Source organism: Xenopus laevis, chromosome 9_10S (genome assembly GCF_017654675.1).
Source record: "Xenopus laevis strain J_2021 chromosome 9_10S, Xenopus_laevis_v10.1, whole genome shotgun sequence".
Taxonomy (NCBI): domain Eukaryota; kingdom Metazoa; phylum Chordata; class Amphibia; order Anura; family Pipidae; genus Xenopus; species Xenopus laevis.
The window spans coordinates 16890140-16907635 of record NC_054388.1 but is presented as its reverse complement, the minus strand read 5'-3'; the positions used below and the strand labels follow the sequence as shown (position 1 = coordinate 16907635).

The following is a 17496-nucleotide window of genomic DNA, read 5'->3' as shown; positions in this document are numbered from 1 at the left end:
ATTATCTTCCATGAAACTGGAAACCTTAATTCTCATTGACTGATGGTGTCATTTTTAGCTTAGATATGACTTTTTGCATCAATTTGGCTCAGTGTCACTAAGGAGTGACTAATCCTACCAGTCACAAATCTTCCTAAAAATAAGACAATTAAGACAGGCTTCTGCATTCAATCATATTTCACTTTGTGCCATAGGTGATAGGTAAAATGAGTGAAAACTCCTGCAAAGGTAGTTTTACTAATTTGATGGATTTGATTGCAGAAATAATTGTACTAGAAGATACAATAGATAGTTTCAAGGTTAAAAGGTCTTCGACCTGAACAGCTAGTGTCGATTATGATATTCATGTGTGGTGTATCATTTGACTCTGGTGTATCATGTGGTGTATCATTTGACTTTCTTAGATGCAGGAAGACCAGAGAAGAGAGACATAAAATGCCCCACGCCTGGTTGTGATGGAACAGGACATGTCACAGGATTATACCCACATCACAGGAGTCTTTCTGGATGCCCCCATAAGGACAGGATTCCCCCAGAGAGTAAGTGCTTTGTGTAGACCAAGCTGTTCTTAAGCTAACAGAGCAAGATCTCACACCAATACTATAGTACTCAAGACTAATGTTGTTGTCAAAACTAATCTCAAATCAAAATATGGATGGTCTATGCCTTATGTATCTTTGAGTTCTTTTCTTGTACTAGGATAGTAAGGATGTAAAGTCTTCAAAGACTAATACAAAGTTGGAAAGATAGTTTGTCATTATTAGTAGTCTTAAAGTTAATTTGACATCTGATGTTTTGGTCTTCAGCATATTAAAACCTGGACCTCTTTTAGTTTTTGTCTTGACTTGACATAGATCTCCCTAGAACACATACATCTATGGCAAGAATTATTATAGGGTTTATTATAATGAAATTAAGCATTAAGTATTATTACCTTAGAGTGTGTGATAAATAAATATTCTTTCTATCTCTTTTTCCAAAGTCTTGGCCATGCACGAGAATGTGCTGAAGTGTCCAACCCCCGGATGTACAGGGCAAGGCCATGTAAACAGCAACCGTAACACACATAGGAGGTACACAAAATGCCTAAATATTTCTATATGGGAATGCAATTATGAATGTGATGCATATTCTACAACAGTTTATTTAGTAATTTAAGAACTTTCTACAATCAGTTTCCCTTCTTACAAATGTTATGTGATTTTTTTTTGCAGTTTATCTGGGTGCCCCATTGCTGCAGCAGAAAAGTTGACAAGATCACATGAGAAACAACAGCAGCCTGGAGACCTCTCCAAAAGCAGCTCAAATTCAGACAGAATACTCAGGTGAGTGTAAGCTATAGTTGGACCATTCCACACAATATTCATTGGGAGTAATATGTCACACTGCCTCTCTGTCCATTGTACCAATTATGGGCTATGACTGATAAACACGCAATATGGGATTATAATGTCTATTTATATCATGGAATGGCCGATCTTTATCTCTGATTGCGGCTTGTGTCTTTGAAGGCCCATGTGCTTTGTGAAGCAACTGGAAATTCCTCAATATGGCAGCTATAGACCCAACATGGCTCCTGCAACCCCCAGGGCCAATCTGGCCAAGGAACTGGAGAAGTACTCCAAGGTCACCTTCGATTATGCAAGTTTTGATGCTCAGGTTTTTGGCAAACGTTTGCTTGCCCCAAAGATTCCATCAAGCGAAACCTCACCCAAAGCCTTTAAATGTAAGTTGAAAGCTTCCCTTATTCTCAGAAAATAATATAAATATAGTATAACAGGCAGGATATTGCTTTATGAACATAATTCAGTTGTGTAGATATTGAGAGATGGTAACTCAGACAGATGGGTAATTACCATAAAAGCGCTGACTCTTCAGCAGTGTGTGACGCATACTCCATCTCTTTATATTGCGATAACCATTCCCCAAGGACTCACAAACCATTTTCCTTCAAGAGATTTCTGCCCATGATATGAAGAATATAAAATATAAAAGGAAGGCATCCATCAGTGTGCAGAATTATTATTCTTTTCTGGACTGTATTTATACACAGTAGTGAATTGCAAGGTGCAAAAGGGAAGGAAGTCTTGTCTCTTGAGAAAGCAAGTGGTACATGTATTTATTTTTGAGAGTTGATAATCAATTAGATCCTGTTAAGGCCTGGTAGCATTAGACCATTACTTGCTGTGTCTCTCTAAGGCACAATGATACCAAGTGGTCAGTTGAGTAGTAATTGAGTGACAATTTACCTCAAAATATGTACCTTAGCCTTTCCAAGCTTTTCCAAGTTGCTCACAAACTCTGCTCCCTGTGGCCTCAAAGTAGGTGCTTATTTTTTCTAATTCCTGGCTTGGAGACAAGCTTTAGTTGCATAAAATATAGTTTAACTGCCAAGCAGAGCCTCCTGTAGGTTGGTTACAAAATGACCAATCACAGCTCTTTTTGGGCATCAACTTAGACATTTGTTTCATGCTTGTGCTACTATCCAACTCTTTTTACATTTGAATGTGGCTCATGGGTAAAAAAAAGGTTGGAGACCCCTGCCCTAAAGACTGATGTGGCAAATGGTCATTGCTTCGTTTGCTTCAAGCTCCTTGTCCGAAATCCTGACCCATTAGCACTCCTCTGTTATACAGTACATTACTTTGCTGTTTCAGAGCAAAGAGTAATTGTCCTTCATTAGTCAATAAAACCTGTCCAGAAACACCAATCCCAAATTCAAGCTGGAATCTAGACAGGGCAATGGACAATACAAAAACTATGTTTCAAGTCATGGCCAAGAAATAAAAAAACCTCCCCTACTGAAAGGGATAGCCCCTTGGTCATTAGAATGTCCCCATATAATTGACGCAAAGCATTGCAGCGTAAACCTTCCCACAATTCATGTCCCTACTCTAATTTACTTTTTGGAAAGCCATCTGAATAGGTACAAATTGAAGAAAATACTTGGCACTGTTCAGATTTCCCAAAGCAGGGCTCTAAACAATTTGCTGATGAAGGCGCTTGCACTGCAATTCATTAATAGCTGGTTGAGTTGCCAGGCCAGATATTGTCTATTGTAAGCTTTGATGTTTCTAATTTCCATTTGGATGGAATATTTTGCATGTGTAGTGATTTTCTCTTTGACTATGTATCTGCAGCCAAACCTTTTCCAAAGGCCTCTTCCCCCTGTCACAGCCCGTCCAGCAGCTATATTAAAAGCACTTCCTCTTCCTCCTCCTCTGGCTTCGACTATACCCATGATGCTGAGGCAGCACACATGGCTGCGACTGCCATCTTGAATCTGTCAACTCGCTGCTGGGAGATGCCAGAGAATCTCAGTACCAAACAGCAGGACACTCCCAGCAAAGTGAGTTCCAAAAACATCAACACTAAATATCAAAAATTGGGGCTCATGAATTAAAATCACCTATTCAATATTATATGAACCCATGAAACATGTTTTGTTGGTCACTAATGAACTATTATGTGGAACTCTTGCTCTCATGCTAGGAGCCTTGCCTACCACTATCCTATTAGTCCTATGGGGCCTCCTCTCATTTAAGAATCCATTCTTCATGTACAGTAAAAACCTATGGTTAGTTATGTAAGGTCCCAAATGTTTGTGTTTTTGTCTGTAGTCCAGTGAAATCGAAGTGGATGAAAATGGCACTTTGGACTTGAGCATGAACAAGCATCGGAAACGGGAGAGCACCTTCCCCAGCAGCAGCAGTTGCAGCAGTAGCCCCAGCATGAAATCCCCTGACCAATCTCAAAGGCAGAACTGCACCAGTGCTACAAGCAGCAACATGACCTCTCCCCATTCTAGCCAGACCTCTCGTCAAGATGATTGGGATGGTCCCATAGACTACACAAAGCCAAACCGGCAGCGGGAAGAGGAGCCAGAAGAGGTAGATGGTTGGGTTATATCCTTTTCTTCCTTTGCAAAACAAGAGTTCCCCAAATCTAAGAGATTCTGCATTCAACTGTTAGTCAGCTGTTACCAATCATTCCATCATATATCATGATGCTTGGGCCACTGGAGGCACTGTTCATTATTACTGATTTTTTGGAAATCTCTCCAGTGAGGCTAGAAGAAAGGAGATTTCACCACAAGCATAGGAAATGTTTCTTTAATTTATAAATGTCAGAGAATGGCAACTGGGGATGAATTTGATGGACTTATGTCTTTTTATCCCAGTTGATAATCTAGTTGTACATATAACATTTAAACCATTAATTTTCAATCTTCGGGAGTACGTTTCTTTTCTACATAAGTTGAGATTGGTGTGATCTCTGGATAAGAATGCACAATTCATGAAAATGAAAGGAGCTGTTGGCTAAACAGCAGTGTGTTTGTACCATACTGAACCATTTGAAATATTCCCTTTAAATGAAAAAGCTCCCATTCACTCAGGAGACCATTATTATATCAGGAAATAACCCATTTCCCCATTTTCCATTACAGATGGAGCCTGCGGCAGCATCTTTTGCCTCCTCGGAGGTGGATGAGCAGGAGATGCAGGAGATGCAGGAGATGCAAGAGATGCAAGAGGAGAGTTACGAAGATCGCAAATACCCCGGAGATGTGACGTTAACAAATTTTAAATTGAAATTCCTCTCCAAGGACAGCAAGAAGGAACTTCTGAGGTAAGTAACAACCCAACAGAAATGGGTATTTGGGAAGGACTACACCAGATCATGATTCCATGAATACAAACCTGAGTAACATTAGCAGAGGCACACGCATAGGTATTGGGTAGACTGTTCTGAGAATAAACAGGAGGTTTGTTGCCTTGGAAAAGCTCCTATTTAACAGTTTGGAAGAATTTTTATGAGTAGGCTCTGTCTTTCATTTGTGCTTCTTTTATAAGGAACATCACATTATACATTCATTAAAACCTTAAGTTTCTGACTTTAATACAATGCACCTCCTGTTAAATGCTAGGCAAATAACTTTTGATGGTGTTTTTGCCTGGAACACTACTGCACCCTTTGTAGGACACAAATGGGTCATTGTGAATTTGGCCATTAAACATACTAAACTCTATTCCGTATTCATGTAAGACACTGCCTGACGCTTTGTCACTGCAATTAACTGCCCTGGACACTGAGTACCTGCCTCTATACATACATGCTGGGAACTGAACTGACCTTCCATTTCTGGACCCTACTTTGCATACATGACACATGTAACACTTGACATTCTCTCTATACAGCTGCCCAACCCCGGGATGTGATGGAAGTGGACACATCACTGGAAACTATGCCTCTCACCGCAGGTTAGATTCCCCCAAGTTGCACCTTTCTGCTCTGGCTTGCAAGCTTTTATTTTATTGTTTGGAACTCTCCCGCACTCCTCTTTTTTTGGCTTATCCAGATCTCTATCTGTTCTCTTTCAGCCTTTCTGGTTGCCCTCTTGCTGACAAGAGTCTCAGAAATCTCATGGCTGCCCACTCTGCTGATCTCAAGTATGTTTGCGCAAATCTCTGCTCCTCCTTCCCTAGTGTGCTGCCTTCCTTATATGCTCCCTCTAAACCTCTGCTTACCAAAAAATCTGCTGAGACTTCTGAGGCCAACTGATTTAATGCCCCAGACAGCATTTGGCTAACAATATGTGTTGGTCGATCTTGCATGCTCCCGTTAGAGGCCTGAGCAGAATTTTGTGAATGCTTTTTGATTGCTCTATGCATGTTTTGCTTTCTATAGTTTGCATTAACTACAATCCAACTGCAATAAATGTTTTATTTTTATGGGAACCTGGCTGAGACTTTACCTGATGAGGAGTTTTCATAAATAGCAAAGGCTTCTCAAAGTTCTCAGGAATAAACACTTATTATCTTCAGTCTTGGTGCAGTGTTTATGTCAAACACATGAATCTCTACAAACTATTTGCTCCCCGGGGATTCCTTACAATTGAAAGGCTAGCACATAAGAAGTATAGCCTCCAGCCATGCTCCAAGTCCATGCTACTTTAAATAAATGTTCTCAAGGAGGCCTTTCCATAGTAGATCTGGCCCTTGTGAGGTACTGCAGCTGTCAAACATATGTATCAGTATATATAAGGCACTGTTCAAACAAAATATGCCTTCACGGGATAATAGGGATAGGGATATAAGAAGAGAGGGTGTCATACACACACACATATATAAGATACCTATATAGGACACTACTGAATACAATATTTGTCACACTGGCATAGAGGGTGACATTGGTGTAAGGTCAGCAGCCTTTATATAACTCCTGTATATTTTAGTATATTTGCATTTTTGGCTGAAGTTCTAAATTCTTTTTGCCTGTTTCACACAGGTGCCCAACTCCAGGTTGCGATGGCTCAGGACACATCACAGGGAATTATGCATCTCATCGAAGGTAAATCATCTCTTGGGGTTATTTGTTCCTAACATCTGCTCCCTGTGACTTGTGCCGAGCTCTTGCATGGCATTACTGAATACATTTTCAGAGGATAGGATCTTTCTTTCATCATGTACCCCAGTCTCCTGGTAGCCTTGGATGTTTAATACAAAAGGAATACAGCCTGTTTGGCAATTCTTTTAGACATGGTCATTTTGTCTAACTTCCAACATGCTGACTATACTGAGTACATTCAGATCCCACATTGAGTAGGCACAATGCCGTTTGGCTAACCTGAAACCCTATAATGCACAGCGCATTACTTCCCAGTTTGCATGGAAGATGCTATATCATTTAGTATTCTAATGTTTCAGACTAGAACCAGGGCAGTTCAGCAATCCAGGCAACCATGACTATTACAGAAATGACACCTTCTTCTTCTTTACAGCTTATCAGGTTGCCCACGTGCCAAGAAAAGTGGACTGAAAATAACACCTACTAAGGACGACAAGGATGATCCAGATCTCATGAAGTGAGTGCAATCACTTTCTGGATGGGGCCCAATACTTAGCTAATAGTGAAGGAAAGAAAACAATATAGAAAACATAGAATAGAATACATAGAATAGGACTCAGGCTCCAAAATCTTGAGGGACTTTGTACTTAACTTTGGTGTCATGGAAGACACCTCTGAATGAAGATGCTGCATTCAGAGGTTTTTTATCTAAACATATTGTGCCTACACATGATAAAATATCCACATATCTTTTAACAAGAAAGACAATTTTTAACTTAATGGTTTTGCTGTTCTTCTCTATTTTCTGATCAGGTGCCCGGTGCCAGGCTGTGATGGTCTTGGTCATATTAGCGGTAAATATGCTTCCCATCGCAGTGCATCTGGATGCCCACTTGCAGCCCGTAGACAGAAAGAAGGTGCTCTAAATGGATCTGCTTTCTCATGGAAATCACTAAAGACAGAAGGACCCAGTTGCCCAACCCCAGGGTGTGATGGATCAGGCCATGCCAATGGAAGCTTCCTTACTCACAGAAGGTAAGCATAACCCCCAAACCGATGTAGAGACGAATCAGCATCACCTCTGTGTAGACATCTGCAAAAACATTGAGCACAAACTGTTACATTTTATGTTGGTCTATACCATGGGTCAACAACTTTTTTGCACGTGAGCAATATTTAGATGTAAAAGGAGTTGGGGAGCAACACAAGTGTGAAAAATATTCCTGGGGGTGCAAAATAAGGCCATTTGGTAGCCCCTATGTGGTCAACCTACAGGAAGCTCATTTTGGTAGTATGCCTGGCCTAGCAATTGCCTACAAGGCAGTAATTCAAAATAAGCACCTGCTTTGAGGCCATGGGGAGCAACATCCAAGGGGTCAGAGAGCAACATGTTGCTCAATGACTTTATTTGATGATGAAAATTGAATGTCAATTTAGAATAGTAGAATTTGTTCAACCAATTGGGTGAATAAACAAGTAAGACAAAATGTCTTGGTTTAGTGAGAGTGTATTGCTTATACTATGACAAATCACCAAAAACTTTAGGGGTAAAGTGCTTCTCAGGGGTCCTCTTGTTTCTCTTTTGCTTTTCTTCTACATCCAAGAACCAACATTGGCAGTACTGCATCAGTTAATATCTGACCTTCTTTGTTTTATCTTCAGTTTGTCTGGCTGCCCTCGAGCTTCTTTTGCTGGAAAGAAGGGGAAGATCTCAGGAGATGAACTTCTTGGCACAAACTTCAAGACCAGTGATGGTAATTTTATTTTGTCACCCAGACACAAAAAACTGTATATACTCTTTTAATAGTGACCAAGTCAGTTGCTATTGCTTGTCTTGGTACTTTCTACAACTTGCAAATGTACAGTCATTTATAGGTTTAAAGTACATATATTTATAAAAAACCGATAGGTTTCTTATGTCTGTCTCTATCCCCACAGTCTTAGAAAATGATGAAGAAATCAAACAACTGAACAAGGAGATAAATGAGCTCAATGAATCCAACTCAGAGATGGAAGCTGATATGGTGAACCTGCAGTCTCAGGTTTGTGCTACATTTTTGCTATTTATAGACGTTGATCTTAAATTGTTGGATATTTCTTGTGGAGGCAGCCAGGGTTTCCTGTGCCTGAGTAAATAATGGGACTCTAGGAAGAAACTATACTTGTTTCGATTTTTAATGTCAAACTGCAAATATGTAGAAACGACTAAAACCACAAGAAATGGTTGTGCCTAATTCATTTCAGTAATACTGTTTTAAAGTTCTATCAAACTTACAGTCAGGCAGAGCTTGGTGGTGTGAATTAACAACAAAACATACATGATATTGTCATTCCTGATCTTCTTCATCATAAGAATATGTCTAATCAAAGGCTTTAAGATGAAATTATTGTAGAATATTAACCAAGCTATTTTTACATAACTACAGATAACAACAATGGAGAAGAATCTAAAGAACATTGAAGAAGAGAACAAAGTTATAGAGGAGCAGAATGAAGCCTTGTTTGTGGAACTCTCTGGGCTCAGTCAGGCCTTGATCCGAAGTCTTACCAACATCCGCCTTCCACAAATGGTAAGTTGGAAATAACATTAAAAACATCACTGCATTGGTAAATGTTATCTTCAGTAGAGGAAAAATATGGACAGATCAGACAGATATCTTGTAGGGTTTTAAGAAGCAAGACCCTTTCAGAATTACTGCCCTCAACATTACTAACCAGAAATAGTAAAACACCTTTGCACTTTCCACCACCTGGACCTATCCAATCATCAGTGAGCACTCTAGCCCTGACTTTGCTAAATTTGCCTCTGGCATCCACCTTACCTGAGGGTGACACCTATGGGTGGTGTTGGGAAGTATTAGCAAGAATTTAAATATATTTTGAGAGGAGTAATGTTGATGAATGTAAAGTATGTAGAAAGAAAGTCATATATGTGATTTCTTTTAGTTAAAATGGAAAATTCATTGCTGAAAATTCATTTCTTCACAGGAGCCAATCAGTGAACAGAATTTTGATGCCTATGTAAATACCCTGACTGACATGTACACAAACCAGGAGTGTTATCAGAACCCAGAAAACAAAGCCTTGCTGGAGAGTATCAAACAAGCAGTCAAAGGGATCAAGGTGTGAACTGAAGGATAGCATAGTAATCAGGTCTGGAAGCCACCAGTGTGCAAAATTGAAAGGACCAAAACATGAATTAATAAAGAGAAAAAAAAGAGACTAATGTAACTTTCCATATGAAATGTGTTTGTCTCAACATTGAAACTAAGCAAAGGAGGTCACATCTTTCACATAGAGGACACCTGAAGCCAAAGGAAGGATTCAATGGTCGTACACTGCAATGGTCACTTACGTCTCCTTCTTTGCCTTCTGGGTAAAAAAAAATTGTGATGGATCACTAATGTAAAGAGATATCCTGAGGTTTGCCATGGACCAAACCCAACAGGATGCCAATATGGAAGCTTTATGTCTGCTGACATTGTCTGGGTCATCATGTTCAGTATGTTTTTCTGGGACAGATCTGACAGAGGAAGGCAAAAGACAAGTATTATACACAAGAAGATTCTTTATTTTTTAATTTTTCACAGGGAAAAAAAAACATTTGAAAAGCAGTTTTGCAATTCCAACTGAAGCGCAAAGGAATAAAGGTTCTCAGGGAAAGCTTTAGGAATTCCCAACTGCAATGTTAATTTTTTCTGTCTATAAGACCTTTGTTGCTAAGGGCGCTGGCAACTCAATGCCTTGCTGGCCCCTTTGTAACATAAAGGGTTTTAACACTGTCAGGTGCATTTGCTGCCAGAACAAAATAATCATTTCTGATAGCGTTGTGTGTGTGTAGGCGGGAGAGCCAGATCTACATTCTATTTTATTATGCCTTTCATTTCCCATTTCCCGTCTCTGCACACCACCAGTGTTTTTTCTTCTTTTTGCATTCATGCAGGTATATTCTGAAATGTACTCACAGTACCAAGCATCCTTTGCCCTATAGGAATTGAGCCGTGCCTTTTGGGTTTAATTCCCATTTCAAATATTCATGTCCTGGCATTAAAGGATCCCACTGTGGATGTGGAATCAAGGGGGCAGGTTTTCAACCTTCACGTAGATTATAATATTCTGACCTTCATCATCGGCAAGTAAAACCTGTTCTTTACGAAATTCTCAGGACATGTTATAAGAAGTAAATAAGGGTTGGTTGTGCCCTGAGATTAAAACAAAATGTTTTCTAAGTAGGGATTTTTTCTAGACACTTTAACAATTACTTTAGAAAAACTGTGGACTTTATTCTGTTACTCCTAGGCCATGAACTTGCTACTTCAACACTAAACGATTGTTTGCTATGAAAAAGTTAATATTCCATTGAGTTTTAGAAATATCAGCTAAAGTAGAGTTGAAGGGGTTAGACAATGTTGCACTTTAACATCTTGAGGACCTGCAGAAAGTCGACTGCTTGTGGGACACCTAGAAAAATTCTTAGCAAGTATAAGCATAAATACAGACTAATGTGACTTTCTGGGGCAATCCTGGTCTAATCCCTTTAATCATATCTAGTTCTACGTAGGGCAGCCCATAAAATGAAAATGAACATTAAGTATTGTGCCTGAGGGAGCTTTATGGGGACCTCATTGGTGCCCAAGGGGCATGGTTGTAAACAAATGTGTTAGGATAGAGATTCTGCTTTCAATGAAAGGAATACAAAATAATATAATAAGCAGGTATTCCCTTGAATTTAGAAATGCAGATCTTAGTTGCAGTGTAAATGCTCATATAAAGAGGAGTTTGGCCGAGGACACAACTGTGCTAATGTAAATAAGGTCCAAAGCAGTGGTGAAAGCTAGGCGCCTAGAATTTCATCGGTGGAACTGCTGCACTTCAACAGATAACTTGCTCAGATTAATATACTTGTAAATTATTTAATTTTGTCAAATTCTGTTGTAATTTATTCATAAAACCCTATGTAAGCATTTGCTATTTATTTAAAGGTTATGTTAATTTATTACTTTTTTTTGTTGTTGATGATGATTATTATAACTGGGCACACCACACACTAATAAATGGGGAGAGAGCAAAAATATTTAAAAAATAAAAACCTTTGACAATAAATTATATTCCATGGGAAAAAAACACTATCTACAGCTAATAGTTTTGATGAAACCTAGTTATTTTTTATATATTTTGTTATTTATTCTTTTAAACACTGGGAATTTTTTTAGAGATATTTTATAAAGAATGAGTTTTGATATTTTTTTTTCATTTTATTTTCTTGTTAAAAGGGAGATAACTGCATTTTATTTTCTTTTGTTAAGTTGTGTAACCCCATACGTTCCCGGAGAAAAATACAGGGACTCCTTACTCATGTCACTGCAATTTTCTCTGCTGCCAGTGGGGGTCGCTATGTTCCAGGCACTGACAACAGTATAAGTAAATGCTGTATTTATTTATGAATTATTTAAGTACAATGGACTTGTGGACTCGTTGTATATTTATTTTGTCATGTTTGTGAGTCTGTTAAGTGATTGTTTACGTGAAGAAATCCTGTTAATATTTAAAAGAAAAAAGAAAACCTACAAAAAATAAAGGGTTGCATTGAAGGCTGATGTTGACTTGTGCTTGTCCTGTGCTAAATCTTTCAGATACTGTGATTTTGGCCTCAGGGAAATACTAAGCCAATCTGGCCACTTGGAAATAAAGCTTGAGTTCTACTTGTGAATATCTGTCTTTTTTGTTTAGTTATTTCTAACACAAATACATTTCCTCCATTTTCCATTTTACAGAATTTGTCACGGTCCCATTCTGGGAAACTGGGGTTTTGTTTTCTTTCCTAGGTTTAACATTTTTTTCCAAAATTGATTTGATGTGGCCCCTTGGGAAATGTTAAATTGGGATTCTACTGTTTTATTAATGCCTTCTTCCAGATTATTAATTAAATGTTAAATGTTAGATTCCCTGCTATTCCTTTTAATCACAAAATATATAGACATTATAAAATAAGAGTCCTTGTTACTGACGTTAAAATGAGAATTAAATTAAATCTACGTTTAAACTGATGTTATAGCCTAATAGTCCGCTCTTGTGATTAGTCGAGGGGTGTGCAAACTTAATAGCAACAGGTAATGTCCAGCTCCATACTATAAAAATATAAACAGACTTACTTCAAGAAGATGGACCCTGTAAGTACTCTTTCGGTTTTTGCTGATGATACTTAATTGGATTGTATGGTGAAAAGTCACTGCAATATTCAGGTACCGGATTTACAGAGCGGGCTCCCCTAGGCCCACAGTTGTTCGTCACCCCTGTTCCCTCCCCTTCATTTGTGCACATGCACAAATTTTCATCATCAGGTTGGAAGCACTGGGGATCTGTGCATGGGAAATTTAAAAAACTATTGTATCTCATGATCAGCCCCAGAGCTTCCAAACCCATGCAGGTGTGGTTGGGCTTTATGCCGCCCCCCTAAAAAACACAGTGGGCTTGATCCTGGTGGGCCCAGCAGACCAGTTCCCTGACCTTGCTTCCCCTGACCCCCCTCTCTGGTCCCAGTCGGAAGAAGGTACAAATGGGTGCGGGGAGCTGAAGGGAGGTTATGGCTGCTGCGGGGTTCTGGAAGGAGTTTTGCGGCAAGGACGGGGAGCCCCTGAGACAGCAGTCCCGGTGGGCCCCAGACCCCCCAGTCTGACCCTGATGATGTCTCTTCCTTTTCATTTACACCAGCTGCTGGTAGTTGGCCAATTATGGGCCTTTATAAGTCTGCTTCTTAGCTGAGATCAGTAACGGAACTAGGTGGGGGCAAGCCCTGGTGCAGGGTGCAGCCGGGCCCCCCCACCCTCGTCCGTGCGAATTTACTTTGCGGCTGCAGCGCGCACAATCTGCCGGGGGGCCCTGCGGGGGTGTGGGCCCTGGCCCAGTTGCACCCCCTGCTTGCCCGGTAGTTACACCACTGGCTGAGATCTAGATTCTTATGATTTATTTGAATTCCCTTCTTGTTCCTGGTTTCTGCTTGTTGCTTAATAGTAATAAGCTAACTTTTTGCCGTGTGTGATTTTGCCAACGGAAAAAAGTCGCCCGTAGACGCTAGTGGATTTTGCTTCCAAAAAGTCTCAGCAACAATAACCATCTGTTCCTCCACCTCTGGCAATGAGAACGTTGGGAGAGGGGAGGAAAATTAAGACCATTGTGTCTAAAAAAACATGTCCCAAACTTTACGTTTAACGTTAATCAAGTCAAAAAGAGAAATCAGCTGTCAGCCAAAGGAGATGTTTATTCAGGCCTTCCCATCCCTTCCTGCAACTTTTTAAGAATACCTTTCCATGTACTGCCTTTGGACCCAAATAGGACTCCTATGGTTTTAGCTAGTGGCATGGGGAGCAGAGTAATAAGGAACTGACGGAACCTGTGGCTAAATGCCACAAAAAAGCTGCTCTTTCTCTTTCCTCTGTACCCCTACCTAAGTCTGATGCAGGGCCGAACTAGGGGTAGGCAGAAGAGGCACCAGCCTAGGGCGCAAAAGCTTGGTGGGCATCAGACACATACTTTCCCTGTTGCCTATCCCCTAGTCTGGCTGAGCAAATGCTGAGCGAGTTCCGCTTTTAAAGGCAAAGTGCACAGAAGTGTGCCCGCAGGGCAGGGCATCTTGCTTGGTTGCCTGTGGGTCCAATGCCTGGACCGGTCCTGCTCTGCTGTTCCTTCTGTTTCCTCTGTACCTCTACTTAACTGTAGTATTCCCCCTGTTTCTTCTGTACCTCTACACAACTCTACTGTTCCTTCAGTTTCCTCTGTACCTCTACCTACCTCTACTAAATCTGACCTAGTGATAGCAGTGTAGCTCTCTTTGTAAAAGAAGAGTCTGTTTTAGAGGATGCAAGCAAGGATGTACGTGTAAACTCTCCTAATTCTTTCTATTTTTACCTAACTTTACTGTTCCTTCTGTTTCCTTTGTACCTCTACACTTCGCCTGGTCTGAGGTGGCGAAGGCAAGTCTTGCGCAAGAGGTAACGTACAGTAAAATCCGCATCTTAGTGAATTTGCGTAGTTATGTCTGTTCGCCAGAGTGCAACTTCACCAGGAGTAAGGGAGCGAATTACAGCTAGAGTCTATCTCCTTCGCTTGGGAAGTTACGCCAGCGACCATTAGAAAAATTGGCGAACTAACGAAATGACGTCACGCTGGCGAATTTTCGCTAACGTCAGTCACTTTGCCCTTTAGTAAATCTGCCCCTAAGTGAGATCCCAATTCCATAACACTACTGGAATTACTGTAAAAAAAGTAAGTTCTACCTCTTATTTAACCCTTCGTGTGCTCTGGTTTGTAGTTTAAACATCTAAGACAGCTCATGCCAAACTAAGATCTTGTTAAAGGGATACTGTCATGGGAAAAAAAAAAATTTAAAAAATTAATCAGTTAATAGTGCTGCTCCAGCAGAATTATGCACTGAAATCCATTTCTCAAAAGAGCAAACAGATTTTTTTATATTCAATTTTGAAATCTGACATGGGGCTAGACATATTGTCAATTTCCCAGCTGCCCCAAGTCATGTGACTTGTGCTCTGATAAACTTCAATTACTCTTTACTGCTTTACTGTACTGCAAGTTGGAGTGATATCACCCCCTCCCTTTTCCCCCCCAGCAGCCAAACAAAAGAACAATGGGAAGGTAACCAGATAACAGCTCCCTAACACAAGATAACAGCTGCCTGGTAGATCTAAGAACAACACTCAATAGTAAAAACCCATGTCTCACTGAGACACATTCAGTTACATTGAGAACGAAAAAAAGCAGCCTGCCAGAAAGCATTTCTCTCCTAAAGTACAGGCACAAGTCACATGACTTGGGGCAGCTGGGAAATTGACAAAATATCTAGTCCCATGTCAGATTTCAACATTGAATATAAAAAAATCTGTTTGCTCTTTTGAGAAATGGATTTCAGAGCCGAATTCTGCTGGAGTAGCACTGTTAACTGATGAGTTTTGAAAAAAAACATGTTTTCCGATGACAGGATCCCTTTAAGGTCACATCTTACTGGCGCAGGTGTCACCTCTTATTGGCACTCTTGCCATCACAACCTTGTATCTTAAGAGATTTATCACCATGGACATGCTGTAATAAGTGTTACCCACAGGTATTTCCTTTTCATTGTTCTCCAGGGTCAGACTGGTGGGTACAGAGTTCACCAGGGCTGCCACCCCAGAGGCCCCCACACCTGCCTTTCAATGGGTTTGGGCTCTATAAACGTCTCCTCTTCCTACTAACTAAATTGATTTCCATTACACATCGGGGGGAAATTAAGGAAACACCTGCTAAAGGGAAACCCAGGATGCTAAGGTGCACTGCTGGATCCTGGGCTCATTCTATCCACCAATGTAAGGAAGGATCCACACATAAAAATTTTGGAACTGTACTGACTATTCTGATTGCTTATCCGAGCCAGACTCTGGCTGAAAGGTACTAATGGGACATGATGCTGTCTGGGCTGCCTACTTTTGTCAAGGGGAGTGAAGAATTAGCAGTTCTGCCATCGAGAAACTAACACCATGAATCGGTCAACCGGAGACATCAGTGCTTGCGGGTGGTTTTCAATAATGCTCTTGCCAATTCTTGTCTCCCGGCCAGTACCTTCCAGACACTGAGGTAGTAGCACAGCACATCCATGTTCTTCAGTGGTTACTTGTCACCAATCATAGCCCACGTGTACTGTATTTCTGACATATGGGGCTTGTACTTTTAAATATAAAAGTGGAATAATAGGAATGGAATAAAGCATGATAACCCTAAGCAGCATTCTGAATACTCACACTTCCACAAGTTCTTTCTCAGAAGCATTTTATACCAGTCCTGTTTACAAACTACACTTGCTGTTCACTTCATGTTATGCAAGCACTGCAACCACCAATTAAGCAAATCCCCACACTACATAATAAGTAGCTATGTCAATACAGGCATATTGGGGCAAATTCACTAAGCGCCGAAGCGCCGAACGCTAGCGTTAATTCGCTAGCGTTTGGCATTTTCGTTACTGCGCAAATTCACTAACGAACGCTGGCGTAGTTTCGCTAGTGATACTTCACACCCTTACGCCAGGCGAATTTTCGCTAGCGACGTAACTACGCAAATTCACTAACTTGCGCAGTGTACTGAACGCTACCTTTTACGCTAGACTTCCTTCGCCACCTCAGACCTGGCGAAGCGCAATAGAGTAGATAGGGATTGTTTGAAAAAAAGTCAAAATTTTTTCTAAGTCCCAAAAAACGCTGGCGTGTTTTCTACATGATGGGTGATAGGCTGAAAAAGATCGGAAAAATTTTTGGGGCTCCCCTCCTTCCCCCCTACATTTCCTGACTCATGGCAACTTACCTAGACAGTGGGCACATGTGTAGGGCAAAATAAAATTTTTATTTGCTGATTTGAAGGTTTTCTAGGCATTTGTAGTGCTGATACGTATTCCTCCATTGAAATTTGAATTTCGCGCCGTATGCAAATTAGCCTTCGCTGGCGTAACTTCGCTTTACATAGCGAATCAACGCTAGCGCAACTTCGCAACCTTACGCTACCCCTGAGTGCAACTTCGGATTTTAGTGAATTTGCAGAGCGCTGGCGAAACTACGCCTGGCGAAGTGCGGTGAAGTACGGCGAAGTTGCGCCTGGCGCAACTTCGCATCTTAGTGAATTTTCCCCATAAAGTTTTAAACTTTGTGGCATGTTGCCCCCTTGTGGACTGAAGATGCATTAAATTGCAGCAAATAACTTATTAAGGGATCTGTCACAGTTTCACTATTACCCACTATTATTTTTTCTTACTGTTGTTTATATAATTCTTGATTCATCTGTGAGTTGATAAACCTGATGTTCTTCTTGCTGCAGCCAAAACACTGATGCCATAAGTTACAGTCCTGAATCTGGTCAGGTACCCGCGTAGGGTTCCACCTGTTCGGTTTTGACCCAAACAGTTTGGTTTTTCTAAGGCCTGTTTGGGGTCTCAAGTTTCTGGTAATCTGGCCAATAAAGGGATCATCAAGTGAGGTTAATTTCTTATTACAGAAACAAACAAAAAAAAAGCAAATCAATCAAAAATAAGAAATTGTTTTTCTAAATTAGCATTGCTGTATTTGAGCTTTCTGAATAACTGATTTCTGTATAATAGATCCCATACCTGTA

At 40.5% G+C, this 17496-nt stretch overlaps 1 protein-coding gene across 1 annotated transcript in view; it reads left to right on the top strand.

Annotated features, from left to right (window-relative positions):
• Positions 1 to 9572, top strand: part of myt1.S (myelin transcription factor 1 S homeolog) — a gene marked incomplete at its 5' end in the record, with an annotated part of 30576 nt that extends 21004 nt beyond the window's left edge. The window contains 16 exon segments of the mRNA NM_001088192.1: positions 405 to 539; positions 983 to 1073; positions 1215 to 1325; positions 1512 to 1726; positions 3141 to 3349; positions 3621 to 3890; positions 4448 to 4629; positions 5199 to 5261; positions 5382 to 5450; positions 6289 to 6351; positions 6782 to 6865; positions 7162 to 7383; positions 8011 to 8102; positions 8287 to 8390; positions 8775 to 8918; positions 9337 to 9572. Coding sequence (NP_001081661.1) covers positions 405 to 539; positions 983 to 1073; positions 1215 to 1325; positions 1512 to 1726; positions 3141 to 3349; positions 3621 to 3890; positions 4448 to 4629; positions 5199 to 5261; positions 5382 to 5450; positions 6289 to 6351; positions 6782 to 6865; positions 7162 to 7383; positions 8011 to 8102; positions 8287 to 8390; positions 8775 to 8918; positions 9337 to 9477 — 2195 coding nt within the window. The 3' untranslated portion in view covers positions 9478 to 9572.
• Between the last annotated feature and the right edge of the window lie 7924 nt (positions 9573 to 17496).